Source organism: Equus przewalskii, chromosome 12 (genome assembly GCF_037783145.1).
Source record: "Equus przewalskii isolate Varuska chromosome 12, EquPr2, whole genome shotgun sequence".
Taxonomy (NCBI): Eukaryota; Metazoa; Chordata; class Mammalia; order Perissodactyla; family Equidae; genus Equus; species Equus przewalskii.
In genome coordinates this window covers 26,046,591-26,072,032 of record NC_091842.1, presented here as the reverse complement: position 1 = coordinate 26,072,032, position 25,442 = coordinate 26,046,591, and the positions used below count along the sequence as shown (strand labels likewise).

Here is a 25,442-nt window from a genome sequence, read left to right as displayed (position 1 = left end):
GAGTGTCATAAATGGTAAATATCTGAGTAAACATAATATACTATTCCTCTATTAAGTTGTTTCAATTGTATTTGATCAATGAAAGCAAAAAATTGTAACAGTTTGATGGAGGGTTCTTTGTACAAAGAGGTAACATTTAAGACAAGTATATCATATAAAGTGGAGGGTAATGAGATTTACATGGTAGAGGTCCTACATCCCACTGTAGTGGGAAAATACTGATACCAGTGGACTGTGGTAAGTTCACTATGTATATTATAACCCCTACAGCCACTACTAAAAACCCTACACCAAGAGTTATACCAAAAAAATGAAAGATAAATTAGAACACTAAAATATGTCACATAATGCAACAGAGGGCAGAAGAGAGAAAATAGAGGATGAAAAATACAAAGAAAAGAAATCATAAAACAAGCACATTTATATACAAGCATATCAATAATTATATTAAATGCAAAAGTTGAAAGAAATTAAAAGATTATTAGAATGGATAAAAATACATAAACGAGTTATATAAGAAATTCAATTCAAATATAATGATATAGGTAGGTTATTAGTTAACACTAAAATGATGGAAAAAGATATATAATGTAAACATGACTTTAAAAAAAGCTGGAGTGGTATATTAATACCAGACACAATACACTTACACATTTAAATTTAGCAAGCACTGAAATTTTTTAATTTTATATAAAGTAATATATATAAATATTTTATGTATATTTTTAAATGTATGATTAAGAATATCTATATATTCCTATATATAATTTAAGAATAAAAGATCAATTCACCAAGAAGCCACAACAATGCTAAATGCGTATGCACCAAACAAAAGGGTACCAAAATAAATGAAGCAAAAATTGACAGAAGTGAAAGGAAATACAGCAAATCTATAATTACAATCTGACATTTCGACACTCCTCTCTTAGTAATCGATAGAAATAGAAAGAAAGAAAATCATCAAGGATAAGAACTGAACAACATCATCAACCAACAGAACACAACTAACATTGTACAAAATACTCCACATAAAAACAACAGAATATGCACTATTTTCACATACACAAGGAACATTCAATTAAACAGATCATATCCTTCTTCAGAAAATAATCCTTAAAAACTTGAAAGAATTGGCAGCATAAAAAGCATGCTCTCCAGTCATAATTGAATTAAACTAGATATCAATAACAGAAATATAACAGAAATATTCCCAAACTCTTGGAAATGAAATAACATATTTCTAAGTAATACATGAGTCAAAGAGGAATCTCAATGGAAATTTAAAATATTTTCAACTGAATAAAAATTAAAATACATCAGAATTTGTGGGATGCAGATAAAGTAGTACTTAAAAGGAAATTTATACCATTAAAATGCTTATATTAGAAAAGAATAAAAGTCACAAGTCAATAATCCATGCTTCCATCTCAAGAAACTAGAAAACAAGAGAATCAAAAGCTTTAGGCCGAGATGCCTTTATTGGAGAATTATATGAAACATTTAAAGAACAATCAATACTACACAAATTCTACCAGAAAACAAAAGAGGAGAGAATATTTACCACCTCATTTTATGAGGCTATTATTACCCTAATACCAAAACCTGACAAAAATACAAAAATAGAAAACTTAAATCAATATCCCTCATGAACAAAGACATAAAACTCCTCAACAAAACATTAGCAAGGTGAACCCATCAATGGATAAAAAGGAAAATATGCAACAACCAAGCAGGGTTTATTCCAGGAATGCCAGGTTGATTTGATATTTAAAAAGTAATCAATACTATCCAGTACATTATTACTCTAAAGAAGAAAAGCCACACTATCATACCAAATAACAGAGAAAACACATTTGATAAAATTCAACATCCAGTTGTTGAGAACATTATTCACTGAGTGTCTCTGAAGCCTCCTGGAGAAATTTCAGTTAGAGCTAAGAGCTTGGAATAGGTTCGCCCTCTCTGAGGAAACCTTATGTTTTCTTATTTTGGTACAAGAAACTATGTGTTGCTTTTAATTCTGGGTACCAGGAAGCTCAGAGCCAACTACTATCCCCATTGGAGACCCTTAAAATCCAAGAAACCACAATCTGTATTTCTCTCTCTTGCCTTGACCTAGGATTTTAACTTATATTTCCCAGGTCTGTAATTTTTCAGGCTACTTGATCATGTGTACTTCTGTCAGTAAGCTCTATCCTATGGGAATGAAGTGGGATATTTTAAAATAATATTTGGGCAATATGTAGTATTCTTGTAGGGGCAAATCAAGGTTGACTGGGAGTCTGTAAGCTCAAAATTTGGAGTGGATGAACTGGAAGCTATGGTCTGAACAGGGAATGCTCAGGCAGGAGCAAGGAACTGGAGATCACCACCTCCTGCATCACTTTTCTTTACAACACCTAAAGGAAAGGGGCCTGAGGACCTCTGAGAGTCCCTGAGCCCCTACTGCTGGGGAGAGAGGTCTGCAAGGCTAAAACTCTTTTTGCAATAGTACTAAGATGTTATTTGCCTTTTTTGCTCCTATTCCCTCATGAGTATAAAGTGGCTTTTACCAGAGTGAGACGTTTCCATGCCATAGGTTATCACAACAGAATGAATGCAGAAGCAGATACGAGAATCCAACTGTCCTCTATGAAGACAGGCATTAAAGGGATTTGCAAAAGTCATATAATGCCACTCGTCCCAAAAATATTTTTTGAAAATGCATTTTTCATTAAAAATACTATTTATGTTAACATGCTAAAAAAATTCAACCACCATTCATGATAAAAATTCTCAGCAAACTAGGAATAGAGGAGTATTTTAAAAACCTAACAAAGAGCATCTGCAAAAATCCTACACGTAACCTCACACTTAATGGTGAAAGACAATATTTTCCCTCTAATATTTAGAAGAAGAGAAGGCTATCCACACTCATTACTGCTATTTATCAGAGTACTGGAAGACCTAATCAGTGCAACAGAGAGTAGGAAAAAATTAAATAAAAATTGCACAGATTAGAAAGGAAGAAATAAAAAATGTCTTTATTCACATTAGACATAGATAATCCTAACAAATCTATTTTTAAAAACCTCCTATATCTAAAAAGTAGCTCAGCAACATGGCAGAATACAAGGTTAACACACAAAAATACACCATATTTCTATATTCTAGAAGTGAACACTATTGTTTACAATAGTCCAAATAGGTTAGGGATAAATCTGCAAAAACATGTACAAGGCATGTATGCTGAAAACTACAAATCACTGAAGAAAAACTATAATAGATACACAAAATAGAAAGAGAAAAGAATCAAAGTAAATCACTATTTAAAAAAAATCATCAAATATCAGAGAAAGACAACAAGAAAAGAAGGACAAAACAATTGCAAAACAGATAGAAAACAACAAAATGACAATAGTAAGTCCTTACCTATCAATCATTACTTTAAGTGTAAATGGATTAAACTTCCCAATCAGAAGGCAGAGAATGGCTAAATGGATCAAAAAACAAGATCCAGCTATATGCAATCTACAAGAGATTCATGCTACATTTAAAGACACACATAAGCTGAAAGTGAAGGGATGAAAAAAGATATTCCATGCAGATAGTAACCAAAAGAAAGCAGAAGAGGCTATATGTAGATCAGACAAAATAGACTTTAAGTCTAAAATTGTCTCTAGAGACAAAGAAGGTCATTATATATAATGATAAAAGGGTCAATTCAACAGGAGAATATAACAATTATAGGTATATAAGCATCCAACATCACAGCACCTAAATATACAAAGCAAATATTGACAAATCTGCAGATAGAAATTGACAATACAATAAAAGTATAGGACTTCAATAAAATAATAGAAAAAATACAAGGAGGAACATCTCCAAACTCTTTTTTTCTTTTTGAGGCCAGCATCACCTTGATATCAAAACCAGACAAATACACCAGAAGGAAAAAAAGCTACAGGTCAATAAACCTGATGAACATAGATGCCAAAATGCTCAATAAAATACAAGCAAACCAAATTCGACACCACATGAAAAGGATCATACACCATGACTAAGTGAGATTTCTCCTTGGGATGCAAGGATGATTAAACATATGCAAACTAATAAATGTGATACAACACATTAACAAAATGAAAAAAAAGCACATGATCATCTCAATAGATGCAGAAAAAGCACTTGAAAGGTTCAACATCCATTCATGATTAAAACTCTCAACCACATAGGTATAGAAAGAAACTTACCTCAACACAAAAAAGGTCATATATGAAAAGCACATAAAACACATAAGTAATGGGAAAAATTGAAAGCTTTCCGGAAACTCTGAGATCTAGTACAAGGCAAGGATGCTCACTCTCGTCATTTCTATTCAACATAGTATTGAAAGTTATAGCCCAAGCAATTAGACAAGAAAAATAAGATTGGCAACAGATGTTTGCTCAGGGCCAATCTTTCTCACCCCCAAAAAAGAAAGAAAAACCACAGAAAATAAGTTTTGGTAAGGATGTGAGTACAAATCCTCAAAGAAATATCTGTACATGATTATTATTATTATTATAATTCACAATAGCCAAAAAGTGGAAGCAATCCAAATGTCCATCAATGGATGAATGGATAAACAAAATGAGGTATAGGGGCCGGCCCTGTGGCCGAGTGGTTAAGTTCGCGTGCTCCGCTGCAGCAGCCCAGGGTTTGGATCCTGGGCGCAGACACGGCACTGCTCCTCAGGTCACGGTGAGGCAGCGCCCCACAAGCCACAACTAGAAGGAGCCACAACTAAGATATACAACTATGTACGGGGGGGTTTGGGGAGATAAAGCAGAAAAAAAAAAGATTGGCAACAGTTGTTAGCTCAGGTGCCAATCTTTAAAAAACAAAAACAAAAAAAACAAAATGAGGTACAGACATACACTGGAATATTAATTAGCCTTAAAAAGGAAGGAAATTCTGTGGTCGGCCCTTGGGCTGAGCAGTTAAGTTCACGTGTTCTGCTTTGGTGGCCTGGGGTTCACTGGTTCAGATCCTGAGTGTGGACCTACACACCACTCATCAAGCCATGCTGTGGTGGCCTCCCACACAGAAGAACTAGAAGGACTTACAACTAGGATATACAACTATGAGCTGGGGCTTTGGGGAGAAAAAAAAAGAGGGAGATTGGCAACACATGTTAGCTCAGGGCCAATCTTCCTCACCAAAACATGGAAGGAAATTCCGATAAATGCTACAACATGGATGAACCTTGAGGACTTTATGCTAAGTGAAACAAGCCAGTCACAAAAAAACCAAATACTGCATGACTCCACTTACAGGAGGTATCTAAAGTAGTCAAACTAAGAGAACCAGAAAGTAGAATGGTTGTTGCCAGGGGTGAGGGAGGAGTGGAAAGAAATAAGGAGTTATTGTTTAACAGGTATAGAGCTTCAATTTTGCATGATGAAAAAGTTCTAGAGATTGGTGCACAACAATGTAAATACATTTAACACTACTGAAGTGTACACTTAAAAATCATTAAGACGGTAAACTTTATGTTATACATGTTTTACCACAATTAAAATTAAAACAAACAAATAAAAACTAAGTTTAAAAATATATAAAGATTTCTAATAGAAATACATTTCCCATTATACCAAAAATTTAAAAATAGCAAGAGAATAAGTTCTAGAACAGAGAAACCTAATCTATAATGATACAAAATCAAAAAAGTGATTCCCTCTAAGGTGAGACCAATGAACGGAGTGGAGAAGGAGAACTTTCTGGACTCTGGTCTATACCTTGACTAGTTTGATGACTACATAAGTGTATACATATGTTCAAACTCTTTGACCCATACATGCAAAAAATCTGTGCAATTTACTATGTATAGTTAATCCTTCAACAAAAAAAGAATAAAGGTAAACTAGAGAATTTTTCAAACAGAGTGAGAAAATTCATCACCAAACGTATACTGAGTCCTAAAGATTTAGGCAAAAGGAAAAATCATTATTCATGGGAAGATACAGAAATTAAAATAACTGGGTAAATACATAGGTATATAAATAAATATCACCTATCAAATAGTAATATTTTGTGGGATTTAAAATATAGAGAGAGAATTAAAATACATGATAGCAACGTTTGAGGAGGATTCACAAAAGTGCTTCTTTTTACATAGCTTTTAATTTTCTTAATTTGCTTTTGGTGCACTTTGATGCTTCATTGCTGAATTTTGATGATTCAAGAAAGCATGTTAGAATCTCTAAGTTTATATTTAAAAAGCTAATAAAAGAATGCATAACTACCAGGCTAATTAAATAATAAAATCCAAATGATAAAATCCAAAACAAGGCAAGAAAAAATAACAAAGTAAAATGGCACTAATAGAAAACAAATGACAAGATGGTAAATTTAAACACAAATATGTTTAACTGCATTACCTGTAAACAATTTAGTATGCTTACGATCACTACAGCATATATTTTAATGACTGACAAGAGACATATTCAAACGTAAAGACAAATATTATAAATAAAAGAATAAGAAAATATATATCATGTAGACACTAACCACAAGAAAATCAGTATAGCTACATTAGTATCAAAGTCTATGTTAAGGCAGAAGAACTGCTGTAGATAGATAATAGTGGACATTTCACAATGATACAAGTTAATTTCATAATGATAAAAACTTCAATCCATTTGGAAGAGATAACCATTCTAAGTTTATAGGTACTTAATAACAAAGTATCTTAGCCTACGATGCCTAAAAAAATACAGCCTAAGCGAGGCTTACATGCTAAGACTTTATTGGGAGGTACATTCACAGGATAGCAAGAATGAGAGAAAACAGGACGTGAAAGAGGAAACACAAATTCAAGGTAATGTATTACCAAGCTGGCCACAGGTTCATAAAGAGAAATGCATTCAGATGCTATCATACAGATAGGCCAAATGGACGCATCAGGCCTTAAGATAGTCCACTGGAGGGGGAAAGAGAAAGGGATTTATCTGCCAACTTTTTACTATACTCCATAGTCAAAGTTACTAGGCTGGGTGATAACTCCCCTGCACTTCTGAGTTGGGTGACGTGATGGTTCTGGGCAGCCACTGTGGATGAAAGACCCCTCATCCCATTCCACATCTTTTCCTTTGAGTCCAGAAGAGGAAAGAACTAGCTCCCAATGCAGGTTTAATGGATGCCATTCCAAACACTGGTCCTTACCCACAAAGGAGTTTAAAACAACCTGCAATCTTAGGAGACAAGGTTATGGCAATGGTGGGCAAGCTCTCCACTGAGAAATCTGCCAACTCCTGCAGAACATGTGAGAATAAGCAAATCCTATAAACTGGGTCTACTAAACAAAGCATCAACATATATAAGGCTAAAATTGACAACTAAAAGGAAAAATTAGACAACTCAATAATCAATAATCATAGAGGGAGATTTTTTAAATACTTCTCACAATAACTGACACAACTGACAGATTAAACATGTTAAAGATATGTCTAACAAAGTTGATGTAACATGTACAGAAAATTGTACCCACTGAACACACAGTATACATTGTTTTTCAGTGAACACATGCATGCAGAACATTTGTTAAAATTGGCTATATTCTAGCCCATAAGGCAAGTCTCATCAAAACTTCAAAATACTGAAATCAAATACTGGCTCCTGATATGTTTGAAAATTTTTTAATGCTTTTCTAATTATCCTATGGGTCAAAGAAAAAAATTCACGAAATTGGAAACTATTTTGAACTGTATGATAAAATACTACATTTCGACTTGTAGTTTGCAACTAAATTTATGATTAGAGGTAAATTTAGAGACTTAAATGCAAAGATTGGAAAAGACGAAAATCTAAAGAACAACAAGGAAGCAGACAGGGGGAAACTCAGCCAGGATAGGCTGGACACAGAAAGCACTAATAATAAGGGAAAAGACTTAATTACATTAAAGCTAAGAACTTATGTTATTCCAAAGACATCATTAAGGCAAGCTACAGATTGAGAGAAAATATTTGCAATAAACGCATCACAAAAAGGACTTATATCCAAAATATACAAAGAATGCTTACAAATCAATGGAAAAAGACACATAACCGAACAGAAAAATCTAGAAAAGACTTTTGAACAGACATTTCACAAAAGAGGATGTCCACATGGCCAGTAAGCATATGAAAAGGTGTTCAACATCATTAGTTAACAAGGAAAATAAATTAAAACCACAATTAGATACCACTATATGCCTTCCAGAATGGTTAAAATTACAAAAGACTATTACCACTAAGTGTTGGCATATTTATGAAGCAACAGTAACTCTTATACATTACTGATAAGAGAAGAAATTGGCACACACACTTTGGAAAAATGTTTAGTCTTATGTAACAAGGTTGAAAATATGTATATTGTATACTCCACCAATCTCAATCCTAGGTATATACCCAACAGAAAAATGTGCACAAAATATTCACAGTAGCATATTGTAATAGACCAATACTTTAACAACCAAATGTCCATCAACAGAAGAGTGACAAATAGCAAAATATTCATAAAATGAAATACTACACAGCAACAAAAAAGGCCAAATTACAGCTACACAGAACATGAATGACTCTTACAGACACAAAAAGATAACCATTGTATGATTCTATTTAAATAAAGTTTAAAACCAGGTAACGCTAATATAGGGTTTTAGAAGTTAAACAGTGATTATCTTTGGGGAAGAGGGAAGGTATAGTGATTTGGACCAGATGTGAGGGATTTCTGGATTAAAAAAGACACACAATTCTATTTCTTGAATGGCATAGTAGTTATATGGGTGTGTTTATGTTTGATAATTCAATGATCTGTACACATAGGTATATGTATTTTACATGTATGTATTTTACATTTCAATTAGAAATTTAAAAATGAGAAAGCAAATAATAAATAATTTAAACTACTTGATTGAAGTTTGTGTAACATGACCTGGAGACACAAAGAGAAAACTAGTAAACTGCAATTGAAAGTTGAAAAGAGATTTCAAAGAGATTAGTCACCAGTTAGAAAAGAGAGAAAAAGACATGCTAATCAGAGAAAACAAATAAAGAGTGGTACAAAATGAACCATTTTGGGGTAGAGGGAAAAGGAGTTAAGGTGAAGACTAAAGAGAGATAGTGGTTGGGGAAGCCAACGAGAAGATTTCTGAAACAGCTAGATGGTGAAAAATCAATAAGAGCTTGAACTAGAAATGACAGTTCTACAAATGGAGAGAAAGAAGCAGAATTTACACTAGTTCATATATGCTGCACACAGGGGACAAAGAAAATAGAGAGAGAACTAACTTTGATGGCTACGTAATATTTCCTATGCACTAACAACTAGTATCTCTTTAATCGTCACAACAACCCTATGTGGTAGGAGTATTTTCATCTATATTTTACAGATGAGGCACAGAGAAATTAAGAAACTTACCCAAAAGTTACAGAGGCAGGAAATGGCAGTATTCTTAAATACTATATATACTATACTATACCAATAAGACTGAGGTTTGAAGCTTGGGTGATTTGGGAGAAGATAATTTCATTAGTATAACCAAGAAAACTGGAAGGAGGGGCAATCCCTTGCACAGAAGGAGACTGATTTCTCTATCCCATATTCATTAAACTCAAGCATCACTGGTTCCTTCAGGAAACACAGAATATTTCCTCATCCCAATATAATTTGCTAAATAGCCCTCAAATATCTTAAGAACAACCTGATATAGTGAAAAGAAAGTCGTTGAAAGGTGTTTGCAAAATTCTAGAATTTGAAATTAATTACATACATATCCATCTCCACTGATGTCTACCTCCCAAATATTTCTTAAACTATTCCCTCTCTATTCTTACATACTAAACCACCTTAGTTGAGGCCCTCCCTACTGTTCTCCTGGTCTGTTACAATTATCTCATAATTGGTTCCTCACCTTCAGTCAAACTTTGTCAGCAGAGTATGGCCCGTGGGCCAAACCCAGCCCATAAACTACCTTTGCATATCCTGTGAGCTAAAAATGGTTTTTACATTTCTAAATGATTTAATTAAAAAAAAAAAAACAGAAAAGGATGTGTGATAGAGACGCAGTTGGCCCACAAGCCTAAAATATTTATTATCTGTGCTTCCCACAAAAAGACTGCCAAACCTAATCTAAAACATCCTCCATATCCCCTTCCCAGGTCATTTTTCCAAAGGCAACACTGATAGGAATAGTGCATAGTTTCAAAGCCCATCCCCCGGTGCTATCTACCCAGTGAACTCCTATTAGCCTTCATTGCTCAGACCAAGCATCAAGCCCTCAGTACTTCAAGAATAACTTTCCACATCCCTACCTAGGTACTTATCATATTACAAAAGCAACTCAGTTTACTAATATCTCCTCGACTAAAAACTTTTAGTTTTAACAATTTGTGAGTAGGAATTCTGTCTTCTCTTTGTAACTACCATTTGTTGAGTGCTTATTACAGGTCAGAGACTGACCCAGACACTTTTCTGAACAACATCTCATTTAATACCCCCAATAATTCTAGAAATTAGGCATTATTATCTTCAATTTACATCTGAAGAAACAGGCTGTGATCACAGAGTTAATAATTGGTGGAGCCAGGATTTAAGCCTCAGATTTATCAAAGTCCCTGGAACAAAGTAGATAATTAATAAATAAATATTGAATGAAATAATGGATAGAGAGATGAGTCGGTGGCCTTCTCTCTGACTTTAGAGCCACTTTTTTTCACAATATGGTCTCGTTTCAACTTACCATTGAAAATCATCTCAAATCTTGCAATCGATATGTACCTCAAACTCACCTAATTCAAGAGCTCATATGATTATGTCTCTGTTGCCCATTTTATTCCAAATTAGATTCTGGGCATTTCACACATGGCCTCTCTCCATAACATTCTTGTTAAATAGCCATTTAGTCAATAAACTTACAAGCCAAATCAAGAATTTAGATAAAAGCAAAACATCAGAAAATTGACAAATGACATAGTGCACCCTCAACCCAATCTATATTTGTACATTGCTACTGAAATATAACCATTCAACAGTGCAAAATATATAGAAATAGTCCAACCCTGCACACAAATCTGTTCCACAGGCCCAAAATGCTACAAAGAAAGTGAAGTTACCTTTAATCTGTTTTCCTTTTCCGTAACGATGGTCCTGATAAGGGTAAGTTCAGTTGGAGAAAATACAAGTAAAACTATCAAAGGGAAAATAGTCATAAAAGCCCACATAAATGGATCAAAATAAAAAGCAGGGTATGGAAATCTCCTAGCATAAATGATGACATTATCAAACAAAGCTTCTCCACGTCTGCCGCTATGGTGTACCATGATGGCCTTATCTATGGCATGCTGCAGAGCCAGGAACCCTTGTCTTATGTACCCTAAATGAGAAAACAAAGATTGTCAAGTTCAGTATACTCAGAAACAGCCAGGCAAATAAAGAAGGCAATTCAGGTAATTCAAAGCTTTCAACCCAGAGAACAATTTCACAACACCTATAGTGATTTGGAAAACAAACAGATAATATATAACATAGAATTATATTACTATCTTCCCAAAACTAAGATACTGCATAAAAATGGTACAGTTGTTGGGCTGGCCCTGTGGCCGAGTGGTTAAGTTCGTGCGCTCTGCTGCAGGCGGCCCAGCGTTTCATTAGTTCGAATCCTGGGCGTGGACATGGCACTGCTCATCGAGCCACACTGAGGCAGCATCCCACATGCCACAACTAGAAGGACCCACAACAAAGAATATACAACTATGTACTGGGGGGCCTTGGGGAGAAAAAGGAAAAAATAAAATCTTTAAAAAAAAATGGTACAGTTGCTTTACGTAATTTTATCAGCCAAAATAAACGAGAATTCAAGACAATACCAGACATAATTCTATACAATGGACCTATGAAGAGAAATGAAGCTCAAAACAAGAAGTGATACAATCCCATTTACAACAGCATCAAAAAGAATAAAGTAAGAAGTAAACTTAACTAAGAAGGTAAAAAATTGCATACTGAAAACTACAAAACATTCCTGAAAGAAATTTAAACGGACACAAGTAAATGGAAAGACATCCTGGGTTCATGGATTGGAAGATGTAATATTGTTAAAATATCCATACTACCCAAAATGATCTACAGGTTCCATGCACTCTATCGAAATCCCAATGGCATTTTTTGCAAAAATAGAAAAAACCATCCTAAAATCCATATGGAATTGCAAAGGACCCTGAATAACCAAAACAATCTTGAGCAAGAAGAACACTTGCTCTTGAGAGCTAGACGCTTCACACTTCCTGATTTCAAAATATATTACAAAGTTAGAGTAATCAAAAGAATATGGTACTGGCATAAAGACAGACATAGAAACCAATGGAACAGAATACAGAGCCCAGAAATAAATTATAACATATATGATCAAATGATCTTCAACAAGCGCACTGGAGGAAAGGATAATCTTTTCAAAACAAATGGTGCTGGATAAACTGGATCTCCACCTGCAAAAGAATGAAGTTGATCCTCACCTTATACCATATACAAAAATTAAATCAAAAAGGATTAAAGATTTAAACATAAGACTTGAAGCTATAAAACTCTTAGAAAAACTCTTAGAAGAAAACACAGGGCAAAGGACTCAGGACATGGGATACAGCAATGATTTCTTGGATATGACACCAGAGGAACAGGTGACAAAAGCAAAAGTAGACAAATGTGACTACATCAAACTTAAAAACTTCTGCATAGCAAAAGAAACAATCAACAGATTAAAAGGGCAAACTATGGAATGCGAGAAAACCATCACAAATCATAACTGATAAAAGGTTAATATCCAGAATATATAAAGAACTCCTATAATTCAACAACAACAAAAATAACCTTAAAAAATAGGCAGGACCGGCCTGGTGGCGCAGTGGTTAAATATGCATGTTCTGCTTCAGTGGCCTGAAGTTCGCCAGTTCCGATCCCAGGTGCAGACTTATGCACCACTTGTCAGGCCATGCTGTGGCAGGCGTCCCACATATAAAGTAGAGGAGGATGGGCACAGATGTTAGCTCAGGACCAGTCTTCCTGAGCAAAAAGAGGAGGATTGGTGGCAGATATTAGCTCAGGGCTAATCTTCCTCAAAAAAAGAAAAAAAAAACAAGTGAAGGACTTGAACATACATTTCTCCAAAGAAAATAGACAAATGGCCAAAAAGCACATGAAAATTGCTCAACTTCACTAATCATCATGGAAATGTATATCAAAACCACAATGAGATATCACCTCACACCTGATAGGATGGCCACTACTGAAAAACCAGAAAATAACAAGTGTTGGTGAGACATAAAGAAATTGGACTCCTTGTGCATTGTTGGTGGAAATATAAAATGGTACTCATGCAATGGAAAACAATATGGAGGTTTCTCAAAATATTAAAAATAATTACCATATGATCCACCAATCCTATTTATTGGCATATATTCAAAAGAATTGAAAATAGACTCTCAAAGAAATATATTTGCACTCCCATGTTCATTGCAGCATTATTCACAATAGCCAAGAGGTGAAAGCAACCTAAACGTCCTTCAATGGATGAATGGATAAACAAAATGTGGTATATACATACAGTGGAATATTATTCAGCCTTAGAAAAGAATGAAATCCTCTCATGTGCTACAATCTTAAGGACATTACACACAAAACGATAAATAATGCATGATTCCACTTAAATTAGGTATCTAAAGTACTCATACCCATAGAAACAGAAAGTAGAATGGTGGTTTCCAGGGGATGAAGGGAGAGGAAAATGAGCTGTTCTTTAATGGATATAGAGTTTCAGTTTTGCAAGATTAAAGAGTTCTAGAGATCTGTTGCACAACAATGTGCCTATAGTTAACAATATTGTATTGTGCACTTAAATATTAAGATCTCATGTTGTCTTCTTACTACAATAAAAGAAATCTCACTTTTAAATTTCACTGAACTAATTCTGATCTTCTCTCCCACCACTTATCTCAGCTGATTTAATTGGCCGAAGTCCTAAGAATTAATATCATAGAATTTTAGTGCTGAAAGGGACCCATAGGGTCACCTAGTCCAAACACTCATTTTTCAGATGAAGAAATTTGGCTAAGAGTGTTTAAAATCATAAAGCTAATAATTAACAGAGTCTGAGAAAAGAACATCATCTCCTGATTCCCAGTCACTACACTACAATGCCACTTACAAAACAGAGCATCTCTTCATACCAATTTTTTAATATTAATTTGCCACACAGTGTCATTCAGTAGTTTGAATTTGTATAATTATCTTCTTTGTTGTTGTATAGAACATGGTCTTTTTAAGGGAAAACCTCCCACCATATGCAACCAACTCTTCTTTTTGGTTTTAAACTACTCTTTTTCCACCAAGATCATGCTATTTTCCATTAACTTACTCTCACAAACTACGCTTAGGATGCAGCATATTATTTTAAAAGAGGCCAGACTCCTCTTCAACTTTTGATTGGAAAAACATTCAAAATGTTTTTGATAAGATGACAAAACATCACACAATCACACCACTCTAATTTAACTATTTTCATTTTTGGACAGCTATCTCAATTTTGTACAGATCCATACATATTTTCCATAGCCATAATTCTATATATATAGTTCTATATTTATCGGGCCTGATAATGATTATCTTTAATCACTACACAATAGTCTGTCAAATTGATATATTATCATATTCTTAACCACACACTTATTACAGACTATTTTTACTATTTTCAAATTTTATTGGTAATGGTAAATTGCACAAAGCTTTGTCTTCTGTTGAATAATTTCCTAAAGATAAACTCTCAGGATTGTTAGTTAATTCAAATTCCTTATTTTTTTTACTTCAAGGTAATCCATACAATTAAAAAAATAATTTAAAAATTACCATTGCATAATTAAAAATCATTCATAAACCCAAAAGAATAATTTAGAACCATAAGTATACAGGAAATATTAATATATAAAGATGTGACTATTCAGTCAGTAGAGCCAACATTTACCAACTAAGACTATATAAATGCATGGATATACACTAGTAAAGTTCAGGAAATGATCTAAGGTATTATAATGATACTTTTCAAATGTATAAAGTTTTCTGCATGCTTGTTTTTACAATAAAAACTAAATTGAAAAAATTTACTGCTATGATTAATGAAGAAACAACTTTCTCACATGTTGAAAGAAAATGAGTCACACTTGTTGATATGACTGCCAGCTTGCAACCAAAATAGTAATATAAGTATACATAAGGATCTCACCAGGATCTCCTCCATCATCTTCAGCCCCATTCCTGGGTCCTTGAGAAGGTACTGTTGGAAAGAGAAGAGCTGTTTCCCATGTATGGCGTCTTCGAGCAACTAACTTATTTGTATGATGACTCCGTCTAACAAAGCCACTAAAACGCAGATGATATTTTACCTAGAACGAACAATAGAAAACAAACAACATTCTAAACCAATGAACACTAAAAAGCAAATATTAGCAGTGAAAGGAAAATAAAATACAAAGCTAAAAACTGTGTTTTCAGGATAAAGTGAGCAATTCAGGATCTTAAATGATGAAAAATGACAGGATCACTGGCCAAGAGACAAGTAGCAAGTCTCACGTGCTAGAATCACAGTCAAAGTCTGAAATCGACTAAATTTGTACTGTCCTCTTTCATCTTCATGGCATTTTGCCTCTGAGTTTCAAAGACACAACAGTGGTACCTTGATCATTTGCATGAATTTTTCTATACCCACAACTGTCCTGTCTACTGAGTGAAACATCACAAAGTTCTATTAATTTTCTTTCCGACCACGTTAGCCAATTATGGTAGAGTAACAATATGTCCCTCTTCAAAAACTGAATGACATATGATTCAGCTATTCCACTTCTGGGTATTTATCCGAAAAACATGACAACTCTAATTCAAAAAGCTATATGCACGGTTAATTTCACTGCAGCATTATTCACAATAGCCAAGACTTGGAAGCAACATAAGTGCCCAGCAATGGATGAATGGATAAAGACGATGTGGTATATATACACAGTGAATACTACTCAGCCATAAAAACAGACAAGGGGCTGGTCCAGTGGTGCAGCAGTTAAGTTCACAGGTTCTCCTTTGGCGGCCTGGGGTTTGCCAGTTCAGATTCTGGGTGTGGTCATGGCACCACTTGGCAAAGCCATGCTGTGGTAGGCATCCCACATATAAAGTAGAGGAAGAAGGGCACAGATGCTAGCTCAGGACCAGTCTTCCTCAGCAAAAAGAGGAGGATTAGCAGCAGATGTTAGCTCAGGGCTAATCTTCCTCAAAAAAAAAAAAAGACAAAATCTTGCCATTTTCAACAACATGGATGGACCTTAAAGGTATTATGCTAAGTGAAATAAGTCAGACAGAGAAAGACAATTACCATATGAATTCACTCATATGTGGAAGATAAACAAATAAACATATAGATAAGAAGAATGGATTGGTGGTTATCAGAGGGGAAAGGGGTTGGAGGTGCGTGAAAGAGGTGAAGGGACACGTGTCTGATGATGGATGGCAATTAGACTTTTGGTGGTGAACACAATGCAGTCTATACAGAAGTCAAAATATAATGATGTATACCTGAAATTTATATAACGTTATAAACCAATGTGACCTCAGAAAAAAAATGAATTGCACATAAGGAAAAAAACCAGAAGCAGCAAGAGTAGGGATGATAAAATTTAAATGTAGAATGTTGCATATTTTAACTATTAAATGAAAAGATGATGATGTATCTGGAGAGCTGAGTAAACTCTAGGGTAAGTCATGGTAGACCTGAGTAGCTTAACAAGACAAGAGACTACAGTTACCAAAGGTCAACAGAAGCAGAACAGAGAAATCAGTAAGATGAGGAGGAGCAAGCAAGTGTGCTAAGTCTAGGTAAACATTCAAATAATTCAGTAATTTAAAAACAAAGTTTTGAGTAACTACAGCATGCTCATATATTACTAATATACAATCCTTGACCTCAAGGAACTCACAAGGTGTTAAGAGAGCACAGAAGAGGGAAGGGGAGAGTTTGTATAGGTAATCATAGCCAGAGTTTTACAGAATTAATAAGAGTTACCCAAGAAAAAGAGGGACAAGGAGAAGGAGAAAGAGGGACAATCAAAAGGAGAGAGGAGAGGGAGTGACGTCAGCATCATGGCAGAGTGAGCTTGCCTGGGACTCTCTCCCCTCCAACATACAACAAAAAGGAGCAACCATATTCCAACAAAAAATATCCTAATAGCACAGGAATCCTCGGAGACCCACAGCAGCCAAATGACAGAGGGCGGAGAGGCTGGAGTCCCACTTCAGGGGAGCTGGAATGGGCTGAGAGAACTTCACTCCCTCCCCTAAAGACTATGGTCGCTGCCTTGGGAGGCTCTGAGGGAAGGAGTGGGGGAGGGGTCACACATCTGCAGGATCACTCAGGACACCCTAGTGCCCTTGCAGCCTAGAGAGAAGCCCTCTAACCTGGTGAAAGCTTCCACGTGGGGTGACCTCATCAAGCCAAGACCCCGGGAGACCAGATAGTGAGAGCTGATCAGGAAACCGGGTCTGCATGCAAGAGAAACTGCTCCCCCACCCACGTTGTGCCGGGCCATCTTGTCTGAAGGCGGAGGGCTCAGAATACATGGCTCTCAACCCCCATCTAGTGGCGATAAGCTGTAACTGCAACCAAATAATATCACTATGCAGAAAGATCATTCTTCTAGCATCATAAAAGCTCCAGACCAGAAGGAAAACAATAATTACACAGAGTTATGTCCTGAGGACTTGGAAATAAGTAAACTAAATGACAATGAATTCAGAATAACTATCATCAAAAAACTCAATGAGGTAAAAGAAAATATAGAGAAACAATTCAATGAGTTCTGGAGTTACTTCATGAAAGAGATTGAAACTATAACGAAGAACCAATCAGAAATACTAGAGATGAAAAATACAATGGATCAGATAAAACAGAATACGGATTCCCTGAATGCCCGTGTAGACACTATAGAGGAGCAAATCAGCATAATCAAAGATAGACAGGTTGAATGGCTCCAGACAGAGGAAGAGAGAGAACTAAGACTAAAAAGAGATGAAGAAAATCTCTGAGAAATAGCTGGCTCAATGAGGAAGCAACATAAGAATTATAGGTATCCAAGAAGGTGAAGAGAAGGAGAACGGGGCAGAAAGCATGCTCAAAGAAATAATAGCAGAGAACTTCCCAAATCTATGGATTGAGAGAGAAATGTGTGTGGAGGAAGCTTTCAGATCTCCTAGATTTGTCAACGTAAAAAGACCTGCTGCAAGGCATATAGTAGTAAAACTGGCAAAAATGAATGACAAAGAAAGAATATTCAGGGCAGCAAGGCAGAAGAAAATAACCTACAAAGGAACCCCTATCAGACTTTCAGTGGACTTCTCTGCAGAAACCTTACAAGCTAGGAGATATTGGAATGACATATTCAAAACTTTAAAAGATAAAAATCTTCAGACAAGAAGACTCTGTCCAGCAAAAATATCCTTCACACATGAGGGAGAAATTAAATCTTTCCCAGACAAACAAAAGCTAAGGGACTTTGTAGCCACAAGACACCCCCTACAAGAAATCCTCAAGAAGGCCCTCATACCTGAAAAAAGACAAAAAGGGAGAAAGGGGTCACAAAACACAGAGTAAGGAGACAAATAGACTCAGGATAGGACAGCAAATATTCAACTATAGCATTAGGCTAAAGGGAAGGAAAACACCAAAAACAAAGACAATTTTGTCACTTTAACTACAAACTCACAACACAAGTTGGAATAAGAGATGAAAATAATCACTTAGGAGGGGAGGAGCAAAGGGACTGAATAATTTTGGCTAAGGAAATAAGAGGCCATCAGAAAATCGACTATGTTATGCATGAGATTCTGAATACAAACTTCAGGGTAGCCATTAAACTAAAAAACAGGACAGAGACACAAAAAATAAATAAGGGAAAAACTAAGAAACACAGCATAAGAAACTACAGAAGTCAATGGGTAGACCAACACACACAGGATGAAAAACAAAGGACATGTAGGAAAACCAGAAAACAAGTGACAGAATGACAGCATTAAGCCCTCATACATCAATAATCACCCTCAATGTAAAAGGTTTGAACTCTCCAATAAAAAGACACAGAGTGGCAAGAAGGATTAAAGAACAAGATCCAACAATTTGTTGACTCTAGGAAACACACCTCAGCTCCAAGGACAAATACATGCTCAGAGTGAAGGGGTGGAAGATGATACTCCAAGTTAATGGCAAACAAAAGAAAGCAGGTGTTGCAATACTTATATCAGACAAAGTAGATTGCAAGATAAGGCAGGTAAAGAGAGACATAGAGGGTCAGTATATAATGATCAAAGGGACACTACATTAAGAAGAAATAACACTTATAAATATCTATGCACCCAACACAGGAGCACCAAAGTTCATAAAGCAACTATTAACAAACCTAAAAGAAGATATCAAAAATAACACAATAATAGTAGGGGACCTCAACACCCCACTCACATCATTGGACAGATCATCCAGACAGAAAATCAACAAGGAAACAGTGGAATTAAATGAAAAGCTAAAACAGTTGGACTTAATAGACATATATAGAGCACTCCATCCAAAAATAGCAGAATACACATTCTTCTCAAGCGCACATGGAACATTCTCAAGGATAGACCATATGTTGGGAAACAAGGCAAGCCTCTATAAATTTTTTTAAAAATTGAAATAATAACAAGCATCTTCTCTGATCATAATGCTATAAAGCTAGAAATTAACTACAAGAAAAAAGCTGAGAAAGGGACAAAAATGCAGAGACTAAACAATATGCTAATGAACAAGCAATGGATCATTGAAGAAATTAAAGAAATCAAAAAATATCTGGAGACAAATGAAAATGATAACATGTCATACCAACTCATATGGGATACAGCCAAAGCTGTATTGAGAGGAAAATTCATCGCAATACAGGCACACCTTAACAAACAAGAAAAATCCTAAATAAGTAATCTCAAACTACACCTAACTGAATTAGACAAAGAAGAACAAACAAAGCCCAAAATCAGCAGAAGGAGAGAAATAACAAAAATCAGAGCAGAAATAAATGCTATTGAAACAAAAAAGGCAGTAGAAAGGATCAATGAAACAAAGAGCTGGTTCTTTGAGAAGATAAGTCCCCTAGCCAGATTTACAAACAAGAAAAGAGAGAAAGCACAAAGAAACAAAATCAGAAATGAAAGAGAAGAAATAACAACAGACTCCACAGAAATACAACAGATTATAAAAGAATACTACGAAAAACTATACACCAACAAAATGGATAACCTAGAGGAAATGGATAAATTCTTAGACTCCTACAATCTCCCAAAGCTGAGTCAAGAAGCAGCAGACAATCTGAACAGACCAATTACACGGAAAGAGATTGAAACATCAATCAAAAGCATCGCAAAGAATAAAACCCCAGGACCAGATGGCTTTCCTGGGGAATTTTACCAAACTTTCAGAGAGGATTTGATACCTATACTTTTAAAGCTATTCCAAAAAAATAGAGAGGATGGAACACTTCCTAACACATTCTGCAAGGCCAACATCACGCTGATACCAAACCTGACACGGACAGCGTGAGAAAGGAGAACTGCAGGCCAATATCGCTGATGAACATAGATGCAAAAATTCTCAACAAAATTTTGGCAACCCAAATTCAGCAATACTCAAAAGGATCATACATCACGATCAAGTGGGATTCATACCAGGGACACAGGGATGGTTCAACATCCGCAAATCAATCAATGTGATACACCACATCAACAAACTGAGGAATAAAAACCACATGATCATCTCAATAGACAGAGAGAAAGCACTTGACAAGATCCAACAGCCATTTATGATAAAAACTCTGAACAAAACAGGGATAGGAGGAAATCACCTCAACATAATAAAGGTCATATATGACAAACCCACACCCAACATCATACTCAATGGGCAAAAACTGAGCGCCATCCCCCTGAGAACAGGAACGAGACAAGGATGCCCTCTATCACCACTGTTACTTAACATCGTACTGGAGGTTTGGGCCAGAGCAATTAGGCAAGAGAAAGGAATAAAAGCAATCCAAATAGGGAGGGAAGAAGTGAAACTCTCGCTGTTGCAGACATGATCTTATATATAGAAAACCCCAAAGGATCCATTGGAAAACTTTTAGAAATAATCAGCAACTACAGCAAAGTTGCAGGGTATAAAATCAACTGACATAAATCAGTAGCATTTCTATACTCTAATAACGAACTAACAGAAAAAGAACTCAAGAACACAATACCATTCACAATCGCAACAAAAAGAATAAAATACATTAGGGTGAATTTAACTAAGGAAGTGAAAGACCTATACAATGAAAACTACAAGACTTTCCTGAAATAAATTGATGATGACATAAAGAGATGAAAAGACATTCCATGCACATGGACTGGAAGAATAAACAGAGTTAAAATGTCCGTTCTACCTAAAACAATCTACAGATTCAACACAATCCCAATCAGAATCCCAATGACATTCTTTACAGAATTAGAACAAAGAATCCTAAAATTCATACGGGGCAACAAAAGACCCCAAATTTCTAAAGCAATCCTGAGAAAAAAGAACAAAGCTGGAGGCATCACAATCCCTGACTTCAAAACATACTACAAGGCTACAGTAATCAAAACAGCATGGTACTGGTACAAAAACAGGTGCACTGATCAATGGAACAGAATTGAAAGCCCAGAAATAAAACCACACATCTATGGACAGCTAATCTTCGACAAAGGAGCTGAGGGCATACAATGGAGAAAAGAAAGTCTTTTCAACAAATGGTGCTGGAAAACTGGAAAGCCACATGTAAAACAATGAAACTTGACCATTCTTCTTAACCATTCACAAAAAGAAACTCTAAATGGATCAAAGACCTAAAGGTAAGACCTGAAACCATAAGGCTTCTAGAAGAAAATGTAGGCAGTACACTCTTTGACATCAGTGTTAAAAGGATATTTTCAGACACCACGTCTTCTCAGAAGGGAAACAATAGAAAGAATCAACCAGTGGGACTTCATCACACTAAAGAGCTTCTTCAAGGTAAGGGAAAACAGGATTGAAACAAAAAAACAACCCACTAATTTGGAAAAAAATATTTGCAAGTCATATATCTGACAAAGGGTTAATCTCCATAATATATAAAGAACTCACACAAATCAACAACCAAAAATCAAACAACCCGATCAAAAAATGGGCAGGAGACATGAACAGACATTTCTCCAAAGAAGATATAGGGATGGCCAATAGACACATGAAAAGATGTTCATCATCACTGATCACCATGGAAATGCAAATCAAAACTACACTAAGATATCACCTTACATCCATTAGAATGGCAAAAATAAGCAAAACAAAAAGTAACAAATGTTGGAGAGGTTGTGGAGAAAAGGGAACTCTCATACACTGCTGGTCGGAATGCAAACTGGTGCAGCCACTAAGGAAAACAGAATGGAGATTTCCCAAAAAATTAAAAATAGAAATACCATATGACCCAGCCCTCCCACTACTGGGTATCTATCCAAATAACTTGAAATCAGCAATTCCAAAAGTCCCATGCACCCCTATGTTCATTGAAGCATTATTTACAATAGTCAAGACATGGAAGCAACCTAAATGCCCATCAACTGATGACTGGATAAAGAAGATATGGTGTATATATATACAATGAAATGCTACTCAGCCATAAAAAAGAATAAAATCGTCCCATTCACAACAACATGGATGGACCTTGAGGGAATTATGTTAAGTGAAATAAGCCAGATAGAGAAAGACAATCTCTGTATGACTCCACTCATATGAGGAAGTTAAATATGTAGACAAGGAGAACAGATTAATGGCTACCAGGGAAAGGGGGGGTTGGGAGTGGGCACAAAGGGTGAAGGGGTGCACCTACAACACAAGTGACAAACAACAATGTACAACTGAAATTTCACAAGATTGTAAACTATCATAAACTCAATAAAGATTAACTTAAAAAAAAAGTCCGAGAGAGGATAATGTGATCAAAGGCAGAGATAACACAGTACAGTTATGTGCTGCGTAACAACATTTCAGTCAATGATGGACCACATATTTGACAGTGGTCCCACAAGATTAGTACCATATAGCCCAGGTGTGCAGTAGGCTCTACCACCTAGGTTTGTGTATGTACATTCTATGATGTGTGCACAACAACAAAATCACCTAACAAAGCATTTCTCAGAACATAGTCCCACAGTTAAGTGACATATGACTATACATGCAAAGAACAACTAGTGGTTCAACACAGGCATACCTCAGAGATATTGCAGGTTCAGTTCTAGACCACTGCAATAAATCAAATATCACAACAGGGAGAGTCACACAAATTTTTTGGCTTCCTAGTGCATATAAAAGTTGTGTTTACACTAGACTGTAGCCTATTAAGTGTGCAATAGCATTATGTCTAAAAAGACAATGCACATAACTTAATTAAAAAATACTTTATTGCTAAAAAATGCTAACCATCATCTGAGCCTTCAGCAAGTCATAATCTTTTTTGCTGGTGGAGGGTCTTATAAAATACGCAACATCACAATAAAATGAGGTATGTAGTATTGCTACAGCATAAAATTCAAAGAAAGAGTTCAAAATGAGGCTGGAGAGGTATGCAGAAAACAGGTTGCTGACGGCCTTGTATCCCATGCAAAGAACCTTCTGTAGTCCATGGAGAACCCCTGGAGTCTTTTATGCAGCACAGTGACATGATCTTTTCTGTGTTCTTAATAGATCATTGTGGTACAGTTGGCCCTCTGTGTCCGTAGGTTCTGCATCTGCAGATTCAACCCACCAGGACTGAAAGTAGATGCTTGCATCTACTGAACATGTACAGACTATTTACATAGCATTTACATTGCATTCTTTTTTCTCAGGAATCCTTTGGCTATTCGGGGTCTTTTGTTGTTCCATACAATCCAATTAGAAAATGAGCAAAAGATCTGAAACAGAGATTTCTCCAAAGAAGATATACAGATGGCCAACAGGCACATGAAAAGATGCTCAACATCATTAGCTATCAGGGAAATGCAAATCAAAACTACAATGAGGTATCACCTCACTCCGGTCAGAATGGCTATAATTAACAAGACAGGAAACAACAAATGTTGGAGAGGGTGTGGAGAGAAGGGAACCCTTGTTCACTGCTGGTGGCAGTGCAAACTGGTGCAGCCACTATGGAAAGCAGTTTGGAGCATCCTCAGAAAATTAAGGATAGATCTACCATATGATCCAGCTATTCCACTGCTGGGTATTTATCCAAAGAACTTGAAAACACAAAGGCAGAAAGATACTTGCACCCCTATGTTCATTGCGGCATTATACACAATAGCCAAGACTTGGAAGCACCCTAGGTGCCCATCAAGGGATGAATGGATAAAGAAGATGTGGTATTTATACACGATGGACTACTACTCAGCCATAAGAAATGATGAAATCCGGCCATTTGTGACAACATGGATGGACCTTGAGGGTATTATGCTGAGTGAAATAAGTCAGAGGGAGAAAGTCAAATACCATATGATCTCACTCATAAGTAGAAGATAAAAACGACAAAAAAAAACACACAGCATTGGAGATTGGACTGGTGGTTACCATTGGGGAAGGGGGGAGGGCAAAAGGGGTGATTAGGGTCACATGTGAGGGGATGCACTATAATTAGTGTTCGGGTGGTGAAGATGATGTAAATGTATACAGAATTCGAAATATGATGTACACCCGAAAAAAATAAAAATTAAAAAAAAAAATGACCTTAGGGTAGCAGATACAGTTTTCTCCTTACCAGTTTAATGTAATGGTCAAAAGCACAGGAATTAGAATAAGATGGAGTGCATTCAAATACCTGCTCTGTTTTATACTCGCAGTTATGATCTTGGGCAAGTTACAATTTTTCCCATTCATAAAATGGGGATGTACCTATACACAATAACTCTCTGAAACCCAAAAGTATAATTATAAAGTCTTTAGTAAAACTGTCTCACCTGAAGCGGCAAACGGTCATTGTTTTTGAAGTCATGATCAAATACAATAGCAGCCAGCACATTAACAGACTTCTCTTCAAACCTAATGTAATTCTCAAAATCTTCTTCTGAAGAAAAGCCTCGAACTGTAGAGAGAAAAATCTAAGTCGTCACATAAATGCAAAATATCTCATGATTATTCTTATCTGTACCATGAACACAATAATCCTATCATAATATTGTAAACTTTAGAACATTATTACTTAAACATTGACAACACAGATGACCTAATGGATATTTGGGGTACATAAAAATTTTTGTGTATTATAAAATTGTATCACATTATGAATAATATTTAAACATTATAATAACTATATATTAA

The 25,442-nt window shown here is 35.7% G+C and overlaps 1 protein-coding gene across 5 annotated transcripts in view; it reads right to left on the bottom strand.

Annotated features, from left to right (window-relative positions):
- The window catches only part of LOC103568054 (phospholipid-transporting ATPase ABCA3-like), a 205,007-nt gene that overhangs the window by 152,359 nt on the left and 27,206 nt on the right, over positions 1 to 25,442 (bottom strand). For all 5 annotated transcript variants that reach the window (XM_070568434.1, XM_070568435.1, XM_070568438.1 and 2 more), the window contains 3 exons: positions 25,082 to 25,206; positions 15,267 to 15,426; positions 11,113 to 11,372 (listed from right to left, as the gene is read on the bottom strand). In XM_070568434.1, the coding sequence (XP_070424535.1) occupies positions 11,113 to 11,372; positions 15,267 to 15,426; positions 25,082 to 25,206 (545 nt within the window). The remainder of the gene's footprint in view (positions 1 to 11,112; positions 11,373 to 15,266; positions 15,427 to 25,081; positions 25,207 to 25,442) is intronic.